The 17,165-nt window shown below is 54.4% G+C and overlaps 1 protein-coding gene across 1 annotated transcript in view; it reads right to left on the minus strand.

The window, feature by feature from the left end:
* Positions 1–721: 721 nt before the first annotated feature.
* The window catches only part of TCEA3 (transcription elongation factor A3), a 28,926-nt gene continuing 12,482 nt past the window's right edge, over positions 722–17,165 (minus strand). Inside the window, exons 3-15 of the mRNA XM_074934204.1 lie at positions 16,321–16,426; positions 14,994–15,156; positions 14,016–14,090; positions 13,128–13,196; positions 11,328–11,396; positions 10,948–11,031; positions 9,369–9,446; positions 8,576–8,739; positions 7,732–7,793; positions 4,509–4,658; positions 3,234–3,380; positions 2,255–2,326; positions 722–811 (exon numbers count right to left, since the gene is read on the minus strand). Of these exons, the coding sequence (XP_074790305.1) occupies positions 803–811; positions 2,255–2,326; positions 3,234–3,380; positions 4,509–4,658; positions 7,732–7,793; positions 8,576–8,739; positions 9,369–9,446; positions 10,948–11,031; positions 11,328–11,396; positions 13,128–13,196; positions 14,016–14,090; positions 14,994–15,156; positions 16,321–16,426 (1,248 nt within the window). The 3' untranslated portion in view covers positions 722–802. The remainder of the gene's footprint in view (positions 812–2,254; positions 2,327–3,233; positions 3,381–4,508; positions 4,659–7,731; positions 7,794–8,575; positions 8,740–9,368; positions 9,447–10,947; positions 11,032–11,327; positions 11,397–13,127; positions 13,197–14,015; positions 14,091–14,993; positions 15,157–16,320; positions 16,427–17,165) is intronic.

Consider the following 17,165-nt stretch of genomic DNA (forward strand, 5'->3'; position numbering starts at 1 on the left):
CGAGGACTGATGCCGACACAGGCCCGGAGATCTGCCTTCCAGATCGGAGCGGGCAGAGGGGGGTAGACGGGAGTCTTCACTCCAGGAATGACAATTTGAGACACACCGGCCTGTGGCTTGCCCTGGGCAGGGGACGGTAGGAAGCCTCTGCCTCCGAAAGCAAATGCTGCCTGGGATTTGGAAAGCTCCCGTGCATAACAGGGAGATTCGCTAGAGGCAGGCCGCCGAGATTCAGGGATCACCCAGCTCATAAAAACAAACAGGGGTCAGCTTAACCTGGCCAATGAAAGGGACGAGCACGGGCGAGGGGGCTGGGCACCTCGGCTGCTGCTAGGCTACTTCCTGTGAGCTCGACAAACAGCACCCCAAACCTCTGGCAGGGCAGATTTCCCCTGGGCTCTGTCATGCTCCACGCACCCACTGCTTCCTCCAGGGTGATGGACTAGAATGACCCAGCAGGTCCTTCCAGGCTAGGGTTCCAATGATCACTCCAGTCAAAATACAGACATCAAAAAAGAGGAGTCTCCTAGGGGCTGGCACCCTGGCATCGCACCTTCTGGGCTTGAGGCTCAGGTACCCCTAACGCCAAACAATCCCTACCTCTAGCCAGTGAGTGAATCCTCATTACATTCTCGGGAGCCAACAGGGAGGGACTTTCAGCTTCTCTCTCAACAGGTTAGTTCTCTTCCCTTCCCCTCCCCCCACCCCCACCCCCAGTTTCAAATTTGGATGGTCAGAGATTCTCCTTTGCCGTCCAGCTGCATCGTCTCCGCGGGTGGCCCGGGTGCAAACAGGAGCGGCCTCAGCAGAACTGGAAGACAACACAGGAGGGAACAAGTGAGTGACTCCTCTCCTGCTGGGGCTAACTAAGCTTCTAGCAAAAACGCCACTAAAGAGACCAGGGTCGGTTCAGGAGTGGGCTCCCGTTGCTGGAGGGTGCAGAGAGAGAGAGATTCAGGAATCCAGAAGGACACTTGCTGGTGTATTTTAGGTTGGAGGGGGATGAAAAACGGGCACTGAGTTCCAGACCAATGGTTTTCAAACTTTTTTTCTGGCGACCCAGTTTAAGAAAATTGTTGATGCCGGCGACCCAATGGAGCTGGGGATGAGTGGTTTAGGGTGTGGGAGGGGCTCAGGGTTGGGGTAGAGGATTGGGGTGCGGGGGTGAGGGCTATGGGGTGGGGCCGGGAATGAGGGGGCTCTGGGCTGGGGCAGGGGGTTAGGGTGCAGGAGGAGATCAGGGCTCTGGGCTGGGGGTGCAGGCTCTGGGCTGGGGCCAGGGATGAGGGGCTTGGGGTGCAGGAAGGGGCTCCGAGTTTGGGGGGACTCAGGACTGGGGCAGGGGATTGGGATGCAAGGTTGAGGCACGAGTTTACCTCGGGTGGCTCCCAGTCAGCGGCACAGCGGGGGTGCTAAGGCAGGCTTCCTGCCTGTCCTGGCACCATGGACTGCGCTGTGCCCCAGAAGCAGCCAGCGCCAGGTCCGTCTCCTAGGCGGAGGCCCGCAAGTGGCTCCACGCAGCTCTCGCCTGCAGGCACCACCCAGCTGGTGCTCGGGGCAGGGGCAGCGCGCAGAGCCCCGTGGCTCCCCCGCCTAGGAGCCGAACCTGCTGCTGGCCGCTTCCGGGGTGCAGCACGGTGTCGGAACAGGACTATCCCGCCTTAGCTGGGCAGCACTGCCGACAGGACTTTTAACAGCCCCCACCCCAGCCATGTTATAAAAGCTCCACGGCCCACCTGGGCCACAACAACTTTTTTCTGCATATAAAAGCCAGGGCCGGCGGTAGGTAGCAGTAGGCAAGGCTATTGCCTAGGGCCACACACCACAGGGGCCCCCCACAAAGCTAAGTTGCTCAGGCTTCGACTTCAGCCCCAGATGGCAGGGCTCAGGGCCCCGAGCTTCAGCCTCGCATGGCGGGGCTTCGGCTTTCTGTCCTGGGCCCCAGCGAGTCTAACAGTGGCCTGGTTTGGCGGCCTCCCCCCCCCCGCCCCGAAACCTGTTCGCGGCCCCCACAGTGGGCCCCGGGCCCCTGTTTGAGAACCACTGTTCTAGAGCACGTGATGCAGGGGAAGGAGACGTGGATATAACACTCTAGAACGTGGCACCAGAGCGCTGTGTTCTAGAACACCTAATGCCTGGGGCTGAGATGTGGACACTGCATTCTAGAACGCCATGCTGGGTGTGGGTGAAATGGACACTACACTCCAGAGCAATTGCTCTGTCTCCCCCTCGAAGGAGAGCAATGAGTACAGACCTTCCAGCGGTTCCCGCACTCGTTACACAGCACGAACGTTGTCATGGGTTCATCGGCGCTACGCGTCTGGACCTACGGAGAAAACCAGTCACGCAGACTCAACAGGGAGCATGGAAGTGTCTGCTTTGATTCCTTCTAACTTCCAGGCTTTGAGGGAATGGACATTGGGGATGGAGGAAGAAGGGAATCCTTGCAGATGGAATGAGAACCGCCCCGGATCTTCTCCAAAACTCAGTCCCCCACCAAACCACAAACCAGTTCCCATATCTGAAAAGTTCCTTTTATCTTCTCCTCCTTCCCTGTTATTTCGGATCGTGCTGCCCAGGCTGCCTCTGCTCCTCCCTGCGTCTCAGCCCCAGGCAGAAGCAGGAAGTAGTGGAAATCCCACAGGAAAGTACGATCCTCCCCTAAATTCCAGCCCAGCCTTGCAGGCGCAAGAGGCCTAGATAAGGTCTTGCGCTTTGGGGTGGTACGGCTGAACCTCCAGGAGCCACCTCCCCCACAAGGAAACAGATGCAGTCCAGGGGTTGAGTGGCATGAGGGGCAATGGGCCTGACTGGAAGCCTCTGGTCTTCCGCGGATCTCTGGGCTAATCCTCCTAAGGTTGCAGGGACATAACTCGTCACAGTAAAGTAGAATCCTGGTTGGAAGGTCCCAAATTTCTCTGGACTATCAGACAAGCAAGACTCAAAGGCAAGAAAGTCGATGGGGAAGGAGACCAGCTTGGAGACCATTAGAGAGGGAGGTCTGGCAATGGGGATTCAGGTAAGCAGGACCCCACTGTATTTCCAGGTGGCTAAGAGCCCTTAGCTATGGCTGTGGTTTGATGGCCCTTGGCATTTTCTGAACCTGCTGCAAGTCAGAGTGGGCTAGGCAAGTTCTCCGCACTGACCCTGGAGTGGGTGGAACATTCCCTGCAGGTGGGAGTGGCACCAAAGCCATTGCTCTGGGCTGGAGGCCCCCTGCCCACGGTGCCCACCTGGTTGTAAGTGCAATTCTTCTTCTTGCACTTGCCGCACTGGAAAAGGTCCGTGGTGGTGCCCCCGGTCTTCGCCATCTGATGCTCCCGGATGGCTTCTAGGGTCATGGCGTTCCTCAGCTCCTTCAGTTCATCACTCGCCATTTCCTGCAATGGGTCACAGTACCCAGGTCAGAGCTACAGAGGCCAACAGGTATTTCTACTCGCATCATTGTCTTACTCCCATGTTCCCAGAGTCCCTGGAGGAGCTTCTCTCCAGTGCATGCACACACAGACAAGCACACGCACACAGGTCCACCTGCCATCTCTGCACCTGAAATCAGATGGGAATCTTCTTACAATCCACCAGCAGCACGACCTCACTGAGGGCCTGTGCAAGTGTGAGACCAAGGGAGTTGGCTGGGCCGAGACCTCTCACTCCTGACACGTGACGTTCCTTGCTATCCCAGTCCTGGGTCCCCACGTCCCCTTCCCAATGCACCCCTGCTGCTGTCCCAGTCCTGCAAGCTTCCCCACAGCTCTGCCCACGTACCTCCAACCCAAGGTGCAGCCACGTGCTGCTATTCCAGCCTTGGGCTCCTCACGCACGGCTTGGCTGATGCTCCTCAATCCTGTCCTCCGGCCTCCTTGCTATTCCAGCCCTGAGCTCTGCTGATGCCCCACAACTCTGACCTGAAGCCCCCCTGCTATTCCAGCCCTGGGCTTGCCCCACAGCTCTGCCAATGCCCCTGAACCCTACCTTGCAACCCCCAACCCCCGCTATTCCGGCCTTGTGACACTCCTGGGCAGAGAAAGCAAACTACACTTGGATTTTGCAGCATGGGGACTAGGTTATGACAATGGGGACTAGGTTATGACAATGGGCCTTGTTTCCACCGGACGTGGGATTTCCAGCCCGAGCTCCAGAGCAGGTGCTGCACAAATTCTTTGGCCACCTCATCCCCCCCTGCAACTGTCCTCGATCTGCATGGGGGATGCCGCTGAGCAACGTGGGAAACTCACTCACCGCTTCTGGCAGGCTGCCTCCGCCAGACTCAGCGATGCTGCATGTGACGTGCTGCCCTGGCCTCCCTGCTCTTACGACAAGCCTACAGCACCTCCAGTGCCCCTGGGCCTGCAGCCTCCCATGTCAGCAGCTTCCTACCCGACTGCTAAGCTCTGCCCGATTCCCACCAGCGATCGCGCAGACGGAAATGATCTCTCAGGGACCCAATTCTTCTCCGAGTCAGTCACCGGGCATCCCCCTCCCTTCACACCTCCCACCCCGTTACTCACCTCTGCCGTCATCCTAGCAATGAGGCTGGGGGAGATGGCTCCATTCAGCACATTCCTCCGCAGATTGGGGTTCTTGGGGTCCTTCAGGTTACTGATCCTGCTTCTCACGCGGTTGCGGTACTTCATGTCAGTGCTCTTCAGCTCCTGGAAGATATGTGGCCCCGTCAAGGAATAAGAGCCCAAGGATGACAGGACACCGCAGCAGTGGGTTATGAATGTACAGGTATCAGTGGATACCCTTAGAGGGGCCCATCTGGGCTTTGGGACACCCAGAGAACCAGGCCACACTGTGGGGTTTCGTGGGAACATCTTCCAAAGTTTCTACCTCCCTAGGTTTTGCTTTCAACGTTTGGATTCAAACAAACCCTAGAACTCAGGCAAAGCTCTTCAGCTTCCTGTGGCTTTGATGCCAAGCCCTAGCTGGACCCCAGGCTCCCTAGGAAACAGACCCAGAGTTGCCTTCATTAAACCTGGCCTGAGACTTGAGTTTGTATTGGAGACCAGTGATTTTGGGGCTGGCCCTGCTCCTGTTGAAATCATGAATGTTTTGCCAGCAGGATCCAGTCCTCCCTCTTCTCACTAATCTCTTGTCTATTACACGGTAGCTTCCCTGTAAGGTACAGATGCAGGACAGGGCAGGCCACTTAACCTCCCCTTCACCTTGCTGAAGCTGAAATGGAATGCTAAACTGCATTGCACAGTTCAGCCACGAGGTGGCGATGTGCAGAACATACCTCATCTGAGCTCCAGCCCGCCAGTGCATTAATGCAGTGGTTCTCAACCAGGGGTCCGGGGCCCCCTGGAGGGCCACAAGCAGGTTTCCGGGGGTCCGCCAAGCAGGGCCAGTGTTAGACTAGCTGGGGCCCAGGGCAGAAAGCCGAAGTCTCACCGCATGGGGCTGAAGTCCGGGGCCCTGAGCCCTGCCACTTGGGGCTGAAGCCAAAACCTGAGCAATGTACCTTTGTGGGGGCCCCTGCAGCACGGGACCCCAGGCAATTGCCCTGCTTGCTACTCCCTAACACTGGCCCTGGCTTTTCTTTGCAGAAAACCAGTTACTGTGGCACAGATGGGCCATGGAGTTTTTATAGCACGTTAGGTGGGCCTCAGAAAGAAGAAGGTTGCGAACCCCTGCATTAAAGGACGTCACCGGGAACATGGTGGATCTCCCTGTGAAGGAAGCTCATGATGGTACAGAAGCCTGACCGGCTTTGTGTAGTAGAGAGAGAGAGCCTGAAACACAAGGCCTGAACTAAAGTCGTGGTCAAGCCTTGCTGATACAAAGCAAATCTAGAAATAAAAGTCATAGAATCATAGAATATCAGGGTTGGAAGGGACCTCAGGAGGTCATCTAGTCCAACCCCCTGCTCAAAGCAGGACCAATCTCCCATTTTTGTCCCAGATCCCTAAATGGCCCCCTCAAGGATTGAACTCACAACCCTGGGTTTAGCAGGCCAATGCTCAAACCACTGAGCTATCCCTCCCCCCATCAAGCTGTGAGCAGGAGTCAGGCTCTGTTACAAAACACGCTGCTTGCCAGCTCACAGAACCTGGCCAGAACAGGGCTGGCCCTGCAAAACCGCACACACTCCTGGGAAGTGCGAGGCACAGGACACGCACATAAACACATTCCAGAAGGGTGGTACCAGACCACCCTGATACAGGGTTATGGTGTCAACACACTCCGCAAAGATGATACAGGGTCACACTGACCCCCTCTTAACGATAAGGTTAGGATGACGGTGTGATGGATAGAGATGTTTTGATCGAACCAAGGTGTACAAGGTAAAGGGTGGTAACTAACCACGGCAGAGGGGCACTCCGTAACTCATTTGTTCCGGTGTATAAAAGTAGGGTCACAGAGGGTGTGTCTTTGGCCAGCCGAGAGGGGAATGGAAAGTCCCACCATTCACTGAGGTCATTGCATTGGGCATACATGTGCTAGCGTCACTGTAGACACTGATCTGGGGAGCTAGGACTGGGCTTCATTGAGAATAAACCTGGCTGGGCACCTTCGCTTACAAATCCAGTCTTTCAGAGTAACAGCCGTGTTAGTCTGTATTCGCAAAAAGAAAAGGAGGACTTGTACTCTAAGGTGCCATAAGTACTCCTTTTCTTTTTGCAAATCCAGTCTTGTGATCTTCGTGGGCAGTCTGATCGAGGTCTGCTGTGGCGGCTCTCTGCCCAGAGCTGGGACAGCACACGCTGGGAACTCACCAACGCGGCCAGTGACTAGCTATACTTCGTACAGGGAACACATGACAGAAGGAGCTCTTGGGATTACCTCCATGCTGGCTCGCAAAGGGCCTTTATATGATAAGCTGCCAGCACAGCCGAACGGTTGCATCCACAGCCCGATAGCGCGGGAGCAGCTTCTAGGAGCAGCTGAGTACCCACGACTCCCATTGACGACAGTGAGAGTTCTGGGGGCACAGGAGTAACCCACTTGTGTGTGACATGCCCCCCTGTAGGTTTATGGGTCTGGCTACGCTGCAATCAGAGGTGTGAGTGCAGCATGTGTAGCCAGACCCGAGCCAGCCTTGATCAAAGCTAGCTGACTAACAACAGGAGCAAAGCCCCAGCAGCCTGGGTGGTGGCCTGGGGATGTACCCAGGGGACAGGGTGGGCAGGGGTAGCTCCTGCCACCATCCATGCTGCCACGGCTTCCCTCCTGTTGTTACTCGAGCGAAGCTGGCTTGGGTGAGTCTATGGGTGCTGCAGTCACCTCCCAGATGCAGTGGAGACCTACCGGGTGCCTGCTTAGAGCGCCACACAGTCACCATCAGCGGGGGCACCCGAGCTGGCTCCCCTCGTTATAAAAGAGAGGGGCCAGCTGGCAGGGTGGCAGGGCGTTCTCTGCGGGGGCTCCAAGACTCTGGATCTTGCTCTGAAACAGCCTGCCTTTGGGCACACAGCAAGATTCCCCTGCTGGAGAGGGCTGAGGGTAAGCGAAGAAGGGGAGGGAAGGAGCCTGCGGAGGTGTCTGGCCGGCTGCGTCTCTGTCGAAATGATGCTGGGGTTTATCGTTTTGTTAGTGGTGCATTCGGACCTCCGGAGCCCGGGACAGGCATCGGCTGTTGTTAATTTACATCTAGCTAAATGCAGTGGGGGAGATCCTAAGTTCCAGCCCCATCAACAGGCCAAGAGGGGCAGGGCTACCCTTGGATTCAGGCTCGGTCCCCAGTAGCAAGGCAGGCAAACCGAACCACCGCCCAGCCAGCCAAAGGATATGGTCTTCGATTTCAGAGGCCATCTTGTCACAGTTGACTCCAAACTGTTTGTAATCATCTAAAGCGGGGGAGAGCGAGAGAGAGGGGGGTGAACACGCTTCAGAACCCAGAGAACGTGCCGAAAGGTACAACAGGCTTCATCAAAGCAGAATTCAAAGAAACCACTAATTATCGGCATAACAAGTTTGACACCGAAACCGAATTCCTTCAGATTGATTTGTATCCCCTCTGTTGATTACTGCAGGGATGCCTGCGCGCCTCTGGGCCATACCCACCTGTTTGTTAGTGCAGGGTCGCTTGTGAGCAGCAAAAGATAAATGATTATCGTAGGCTTATTCACAAGTACCGTGCAGGTTCATTATTGGAGGGTTGCTTATGCACTCCAGGCCACGCTCACTGGTTTGTTATTGCAGGGTTGCTCTGAGAAGTGCTGACCCGCTGGATGTGAAAGAGTTGGCTTGTTTTAAACACACACAGCAAACAACACAGCGTTTGCAGTTTGCACAGAGATGTAAGAAAGGAGCCAGTAGGTTAAATTTCGGTCCTCCCAGCAGTGAGGGGTGTCCCTTCAAACCCATGGCACATCCAAAGGCATGACCTGGTGGAAGCCGATTGAGTTACACCCAGGAGAAATTTGGCCGTGTGGGTTTTTTGCAATGAGCAACTAAACCAATCATCAAAACCGCCAAAGCGCCCAGCAGTGACTGGCTCCTATTCGGGTCACAGTCCCAGCCCTTGTTCCTGCTCTGCCTCCACCCAGCGAAAGGGACGCCTCAAAATCAGTCCGCCCTGTGAGCTGCCCCAGGTGACAGCCCCTTCCCAACCCCAGCCCCCTCTCACCATCCATTTTCAGGGCAGCCGAGATCATCTCGACGCACTTGTCCCGGACCGAGTCTCCCGTGAGGTAGCAGGACGCCAGGAAGCAGATGGTCGGTGCGAACGTGGGGCTCGAGGGGCTGCTGGGAGTCTTGGGGGTCTCGGGTTTGGATTTGGCACTGTTGGGTCTGGAGAGAACAGACAGGCTGTCACCCCAGGAAGCCACAAGACAAGGCACCTTCCTTGCTAGCCCTAACCAGAGGAGGGGCTCCCGGCACAACCCGAAGCATCTTCACCTGCAAGGGATCCCCGTGTGACACTTACCTCACTTCCCAGGAGCCTCTCTACCCCACACTGGCTACCTGTAGCCCCCAGGTACTGCTCCCCTCCATGCGGGCAGAGGGAGCGTCTTCAGACCTCCAAGCCCCACGGCCCCTCCATTCCATGCTGTGATGGGGCTGTCTCCACAGCACTAACCCCCCTGCGAACTCCATCCAGCCCACACTGGCCTGGGGATGTCTCCTGACTGTTTTCCCGCTCTTCTGCTCATGGGCCTTGGAAAGATCCATTCATCGTGGGTATTTACCCCCACTCCCTTACAAGCTGAGCACCTCACCATCTGGAATGTATCTGTCCTCCCTACACCTTTCTCGGATCTAGGCCTAAGTGACTTGCCCAAGGTCACACGGGCAATCTGTGGCAGACAAGGACTTGAACCTAGCTATCCTGAATCCCAAGCTACTGCTCTAAGCATTGGGCCACTGACAGTGGCTGGCCTCCAGCGTCATCTCCACGAGGCTTTCCCACCCTCCCCTACCTTTCCTCTTTGCCATCACTGGAGTTCTTCCGAGAGCCGGGGGGAGAGGCTGCTGGGTTGGAGCCTGTAGAGGGCCTCCTGGAATCAAAACAGGGAGAGGCAACAGTGCATGTGATGCCAGCAGAGAGAGAGCAGAGGAGCAAGGGCTGAGGTTCTTCTGGGGATCCCAGCAATAGATCTGTAACGTGCCTCGACACCACGGTGATGGGCATGGTCTAAGCACCAAGGACAGAGATGGTCAGGGATGAGATCGGCTGGTGGGATATCAAACGCTCAGAGCTAACGGCCTGCTCCAACCTCCTCCGAACGCAGTGGGTGTCTTTCCATTGACTTGCATTGGCGTTGGCTCAAGCCCTCAGTGTGCAAACGCCCATGTGCATTGTGTGATCTGAGGTGACAGCCTTCTACGGCCAGCACGTGATGCCTTCCAAGCCCTCGGTGAAGGGCGTTTGGTCTCTTGGGGCATGTCTGCACTGTAAATAAACACCCGCAGCTGGCCCGTGTCAGCTGACTTGGACTTACAAGGCTCGGCTGCAGGGCTATAAAATTGCAGTGTAGACATCTGGGCTTGGCTTGGAGCCCGGCTGCAGGGCTATAAAATTGCAGTGTAGACATCTGGGCTTGGCTTGGAGCCCAGGCTCTGGGACACTCCCCCCAGGGGGTCCCAACACCCGGGCTCCAGCCAGAGTCCAAACGTCTGCACCGCAATCTAACAGCCCCACAGCCCCAGCCAGCTGACATGGGCGAGCCGCAGGTGTTTACATTGACACAGTGTAGACATACCCCTGGGGATGATGCCCAGGGCCATTTCAGACAATGCTGAAAGAGAGGGATACAGGTCATGGACGCCCCAACTCTGCAAAGCCAGTGTGATGTTTACTGCCTCCTGCTGGCTGAGAGCCTCGCTCTGCCATGACAGACGGAGCCCCCTGGGGGAATCAGCACGTCATGACTTTCATCACGGCTTCCCTGCCTCCTCCACTTCTTTCTAGGCTTCTGCCTGGTGCCCAGCGACATGGTATCCAAGAACCTTTGAACAAGGAACCTCCATCCAGATGTCCTCTAACTCACCCTACCCACTCCAGTTCTGGAGCCACGACCTGTCCCGGCTAGGGCAGAGTGACCAGCCGGCGCACAGAGCTCCATCACGCACTGGGGACAGGCATCCCCTGCATTGAACCTCAGAATCCCACCTTCCTTTTCCTGCAATAGACCCCCTGGCAGGACAAGAAGTTCTGGAGGTAGGATAAGAAGTAAGGGGTGTAATCTGCAGCAAGGGAGATTTAGTTTGGACACTAGGAAGAACTTTCTAACGGCAAGGGGAGTTAAGCTCTGTAACCGGCTTCCCGGCCAGGTTGTGGAATCCCCATCATTGGAAGTATTCAAGAACAGGTTAGACAAACCCCTGTCAGGGCTGGTCTAGGTTTACTTGGCCCTGCTTCTGCGCAGGGGGCTGGACTTGATGACCTCTCGAGATCCCTTCCAGCCCTGCCTTTGTCTGATTCTAGGGTTCTAGGAGGGAACAGGGTGAGATCCCAGCCGTCAGAGGGGTGGCTGGAGGAATGAGCCTCCCCCTTACCTTTCCACCGATGGTCTCTTCTGAGGGGAGGAAGAGGAAGAGGAAGCGGTGATGGTGGAAGATCTTGAGTCTGTAGAGTCTCTCCTGAAAGAGAAGTGGGGGAGGAAGGGCCATGTCCTAAAGCGCAGAGAACAGGGGTTCAGGAGGGAAACACCCACAGAACCAGGGGGCACACAGGGCCTGGTAATCCTTAAAGAGGGCATTTACTGGTGAACGGGGCATCCTGTCCAGGGCTTGCAAGAGGGCATGAAGAGAAGGCGGGTCACTACCGTGTGGAGGAGGTGGTGGCAGATGGAAGATGCCTTGTTTTGAGCTGGGCATGCCACTCTTCCAAAGACAGAGAAGCAAAATGTGCCACAATCCAGCCACAAAACACCTACCTCTCTTTCTTGCCGTCCAAGTGCAACTTTTTAGAGGTGGCGGGAAGGGCTCTGCAGTCACTGGTCTCCCTTCGTAGGGAAAAAACACAGAGAGGAGAGAGATTAGCTCAGCTGAGATCCTGGCACTGAGCCCCCAAGCCCTCTCTGCTGACAGCTGTGTTGGCATGACCAGCTGTCAGTGGCATGTCTTCCCCAGTGGAACTGTTCACCCTCCTCCCCCGACCCAGTCAGCCTTCTGCAAACACAGCGGGTTCATCACACCCCCTAGTCACCCCTCTTGCAACTGGAGAATCCAAGCATAAAGGGAACCCTTATGCCAGACCCCCAGTCATTAGTGTCACCTAGCGGTTAGAGCAAAAGGCCTGTAAGTCAGGACTCCTGGGTTCTGTTCCCAGCTCTGAGGGGGAGTACAGTGTAATCGTTTGAGCGGGGTCCTGGCAGACTGAACGCCTGTGTTTCTGAAGATATAATTATTGTATTGAGACATGTAAAGCATAAGAATAACTCAAAACATCCAAACTGATAGATATGAAGGCCAGAAGGGACCTCGTCAGACCTCCTGCGTTACATAGGTCAGAGAACCTCACCCTGTCATTTCCGCACAAGCTACAGCAGATCTTTTAGAAAGACATCCAGTCTCGACCTTGGGACTGCAGGGGATGGAAAAATCCACCTTTTCCTGCGTAATTAACGAGCCAAATTCCGGCCCTCTTCTCTCCTAAGCTTAGAAGACCCTTCAAGCAACAAAAGCACCACGGTCAGTTGCACAGAATGAGAAGCCCCCACCCCCCTCCCCGGAGCAGTGATCTGATCGTAGCAGCTGGCTGCTCTCTCTGTACAGAACCCAGCCCAAACCCCAGATCCGACCCTGACTTCAGCAGAATTCTGAAACGGGATCCAGCTCCAAGCTTCCCAACTAGCTTGTGTTTCTATAACCGGCCAAACCCCGGGCCCCGTTCTGGAAGCCCTTCAGAGTTTTGCGTCCGTCAAGAATCTGGCTCCGAATCTTTGTGGGTCTAGAAATACCTGACAGCGCCAGTTGCTGCTGCTGAGGCCTTTCGCCTGTTGTAATCCTGCCCTAAACTCACGGCGGTTCAGGAGGCGAGTGGCCAGGCCACGTCCGAGATATTGCCACTGGACATAGCATGGGCCGCGCGATTATCTGTCCCCACAGTGCTTTACAGAAGGCACAGCTTGGAGCAGTCTCAACAGCCCTGCTACGGGCCAAACACCGATTATAAACCCTCGGGTAACTGCTGAATTGTATCACTCACACTTGATGAATGGGTCTCAGTAACAGCACTGAGAACAGTATAGTGATGCAGCCTGCCTTCTAGGCACTGCTGCCTAGTGGCCAGAGCACTGAACTGGGACTCAGAGGACCTGGGTTCTACTCCTGGCTCTGCCACTGGCCAGCTGGGTAATCTCGGGCAAGTCAGAGTGCTCGGTACCTCAGTTTCCCCATCTTTAAAACGGTGATGGTGATACTGACCTCCTTTGCAAAGCACTTGGAGCGCTACTGAGGAAAGGTGCTAGATAAAAGAGCCAGGTTCTGTTATGCATTCACACAGGTATAAAGGCTTGGTGTCTGCAGACCGTGTTATCAGCTGTGATGCTGGAGGACTCCGGGGTTCTATTCCCAACTCTGTCACTGACTCACTGTCGGTTTGATCTAAGACCTTGGAAGTCAAGAGGAGTCTTTTCCGTCCACCGCAAGCCCTGTGTGACTTTATTCGCATTGCCCCTGTCCTGTAACTGCTGCTCCACAAATAAAGGATCTGCGGGCACATAAGCAAGTACCTGTCTGGCTTGGAGTCTGCAGAATGACTCTTTGGGGTTGCCGTGTGAGAGCCGGACTTGCTGGATTTCCTGGGGAGAGAGGGGGTTCAGGGAGAGGGGTTTCTGCTCTTCAGCACAGTTCTATATTTAGTACATCAGATTTCCGCCCCCTCCCCCTTATTTTTGTCTTAGAAACCGTCCCCAAGCACTAGACAAGAAATGAAAAAGAAAGCGAGCTACTCCCTTCATTTCGCTGTCTTCTCCACTTTCCTTCCCCTGTAAGCTTCCCTATCTTTCAACTAAGGGCTATGTCTACACGGAAACTCACTGTGTGGCAGGCTGGGGTGTGAATCTACAACACTAGCTGGCCACCATGCACTAAATGCTCCCTGGTGCACCCTGATCTACTCTCGTTTGAAAAGCTGAGTCAAGGTCCTCGATTTCAAACGCATCCAAGTCCTGGGCTGTTCAGGTGGGTGGTTTTGGTTCAGCCAAATCAATGAACTCCAAATCTAGCTCCCAGCTCTGATTTCATGCACATGATCCCCTCCCTCAACAGAAACCTTCAGTAATTTGGAGACCGCTCTCTCTTTCTCCTCACTCTCATTTTAACCTGGGTTTATTTCCTTTTTTTATGTTATTTTTTTTAAACACACACTTCTCCCGCTTGTGCCACCATGATTTGCTGGGGGAAGGCGCACGTTTTCACGAGGATTTTTACACCACGGCTACGTTCGGGGGTAGAAACGGCTGCAGTGGCCTGAATTGGAATTGGGCGGCTCTAGCTGAAATATACAACGGCGGTAGTGCCATAGGTGTCCACACCCATCAGGCTGAAAAAAAATTGCACGCCACCATATCTTCCCCTCGCCCGGATCCAAGCAATAAGGAGGATGCTGGGGAGTTTACCTGTCCTGTTTCTGATCCGATGAATGTTTCTTCAAGCCAGGAAGAGGGCCCACTGCCTTATGATTGGGAAAGTCCCTTTAAAAAGAAGGGGAAAAAATGCAGCAAATTACTAACTCCTAAAGGATAAAGGGATGAGCCATTAAGAAGCTAGAGGCCAAATCCTAATTCCATTCAGTTCTGTCGCTGACTTCAGTGGGTCCAAAGGGATGACTTGCACGAAGGCTACACCTAGCTGGAAAAAAGGGATGGATTTGTAGATGCCACATGGTGAGCAGAGAGGCAGGATGGTCCAGTGGTTAGCGTACTAGCCCATGACTTGGGAGACCTGGGTTCAATGCCTTACACTATCATAAACTTCCTGTGTGACCTTGGGGCCAGTCACTTATGCCCTAATTCCCCAAAGGTATTGAGGCACCTAACTCCTATTGACATGGGCTGGGCTCCCTGGCCAGACTGTATGTCCCATAATGCACCACAGCCAGGAACTCCCCTGAAATCAATGGGAGTTAAGTGTCGCAATACCCTTGAGGATCTGGGCCTTAGGCGGCTGAGTGGACTCCCATGATGCACCACCTGCCCTCTCCAAAAGAGGAGACTGGTGCATCATGGAAGATGTAGTCTGACACATGACTACTATCTATCTTGGCCATTTATATGGCCCCCATCACTGTTGTACTGGAGCATCTCACAGTCCTTAATGTATTTTCCTTCACACCTTCCCTGGGAGGCAGGTCAGTGCGGGTTCCTCTGTTTTACAAGTGGGGACTGAGGCCCAGAGAGGATCAATGGGAGTTAGGTGTCTAAATACCTTTGAGGATCCGACCCTTTGCCTCTATCTGCCTCAACAGCCTGACCAGTGACTACTCCCATGCCTTGGCTAAGTGACTGATTTATTATTATCGTTGTTTCCTATCACCAGGGCACGGCTACTGCTTACCAAAACCTGACAGTCTAAGAACCTCAGGGGCCAGCTCATACCTTTCTTTGTGCTTTTCCTTGTGCTTCTCAGCAGGGCTTTTGCAGCGTTTCACTGGATGGGAATTCGCCCCTTCGGGCTGCCAGCTGGGAAAGTCGAGACTTTTTTCTTTTTTATTCTTTTGCCCTTCCAGGGCCTTCTCTCTCTTTGGGGTCCCCGAGGACTCTAAGGAGAACAGATCAGGTTGTCACTCAGACGTTGACTGAAACTAAAATGTGAGGGGGCGGGAGGGGCACTGTTATTCACCAAGCTGGTAATAATTTCATACTGGCCGGAAAAAAACAACCACCACGAGCACTTGGCTTGGGGAAATTCAATCAGTGGCCCACTTGGGCATTCAGGGCAGCGTTATCAAGGGCCAGGTTCAGATCTCCCTTCTATCAATTTTCCACCTTTATTGCTTCACTGACTTTAGTGGCATCACTCCTGATTTACATCATTCTCAATGACAGCAGACTCCGGACCCATACGCAGCCCACAGAATCCAAGCCTCTGCTACCAGGGGACTCGGTGGCCCAGAAGATTAGTGCATTAGCCTGTTATCTTTTGAGACTTGGGTCCAAATGACCGCTGGGTCCAGGCCACCGACTAGAGAAGAGGTCATTCGTTTCTGGTCAGGATTGCACTGCCAGGGATTATGTAGAGTTCTGGGATTGGAATATCAAGCAGCTCAGGATTGAGGTGCAGGGCATGGGGAACCAGGACTGGACCAGCAAAGAGAGATGCAGGTCAGGGTTGAGTTGCATGCGCTGTCAGAACTTGCATGTGGACCCACGACTTGAAACAGCATGGAGGGTTTCCACGGTGAGCAGGAGGGGCCAGCGGTCTTCGAACATGGGAGACCGGGGGTCAATTTCCTGCTCCGCCGTGGACTTCCTGTGAGATCGTGGGCACTCATGTAACCTCTCTGTGCCTCAGCTTCCCCTCTCTAATAGCACCGGCCTGCCTCACAGGTGGAGTGTGAGGACACATTCATTAAAGATAGGCAGCGCTTTGGGATCTACTGATGAAAAGTGTTATATAGGATAGAGGCATTACTGTGATTAGTGGGTGCACGGACAGAGCTGCCCTGAAGGTCAGGACCAGGTACAGGAGTGTCACCTAAACACAACCTGCCCACTCTGCACATGGCTCTGTCCAGATCTTCTCACCAATAAGCCACCTAATGACCCTTCTGCCAAATTAAAACCAACAGCCAGGCCCGTTAGCTGTTTGTATCCCGGGGAGTAAAGAGACCCTAAGGACTGTGTAGAATCAACGGGTCCACGGAGGTTTCGGGGCCAGTTAACATTTTACTCGTGAGGCTGAAGCAGCCTCAGGATCTCTCACCTAGCAGCCGTTTCCAGTTCTTGATGAGGATTTTTGCCAGGGCCACCACCTCTTCATCCGAGCACTGCTTCCGGACAGTGTTGACGGCCACGCCGATTCTTGTGGACTGGGAGCACACATGGACGTTTGTTTATTATTAAGCAGATCAAAGAAGGAGGCAGAACAGAGAGGAAAGGTAGCCCAGTGGTTAACACACTAACCTGCTGCAGACTCCCTGTGTGATCTTGGGTAAATCACTTAACCGCTCTGTGCCTCGGTTTCCTCATCTGTACAATGGGCATAATAGAGCTGCCCTACCTCCCAGGGGGTGGTGGCGAGGTGCTCAAATATTACAGAAATGGGGGCCATGTCAGTACCTTGGCTGGATGGGGCAAGGACTATCTTTTTGTTTTGTGTTTGTACAGCACCTAGCGTAGTGAGACCCTGGTCCATGACTGGGATTCTTAGGTGCGACAATAATACAAATAATATATAAATATTAATAAATACATTTATGGATGGATAGAAACTGGTATGGCTCCTCTTCCCCCTGCTCCTCTGGTGTGGGGCCAAGGGAATACATCAGGAGAGTTCATGACAGCAGGCTCTTACAGCCCCCTGCTTTCCCAGGTGGAGGAAGGACCCAGAGAGGGGACAGGACTACAGCAAAGGACAATCACAGCTCGCTTTTGAAATCATCTCGAGAGAACAGGTGACGTGGTGGGACCCTCCCTACCGCTAGCAAGAGCGGTCGTTTAGGAGCTGGTCTGATAACCTAACAGGTCCCTCGCAGTCTGACCCAACGTTTTATTTAAAAAGCCTCTTAAAGGAAATGGCTGGAGCTCAAGTGGATTGAACGTCTCTCC

Source organism: Natator depressus, chromosome 19 (assembly GCF_965152275.1).
Source record: "Natator depressus isolate rNatDep1 chromosome 19, rNatDep2.hap1, whole genome shotgun sequence".
NCBI classification, from domain to species: domain Eukaryota; kingdom Metazoa; phylum Chordata; order Testudines; family Cheloniidae; genus Natator; species Natator depressus.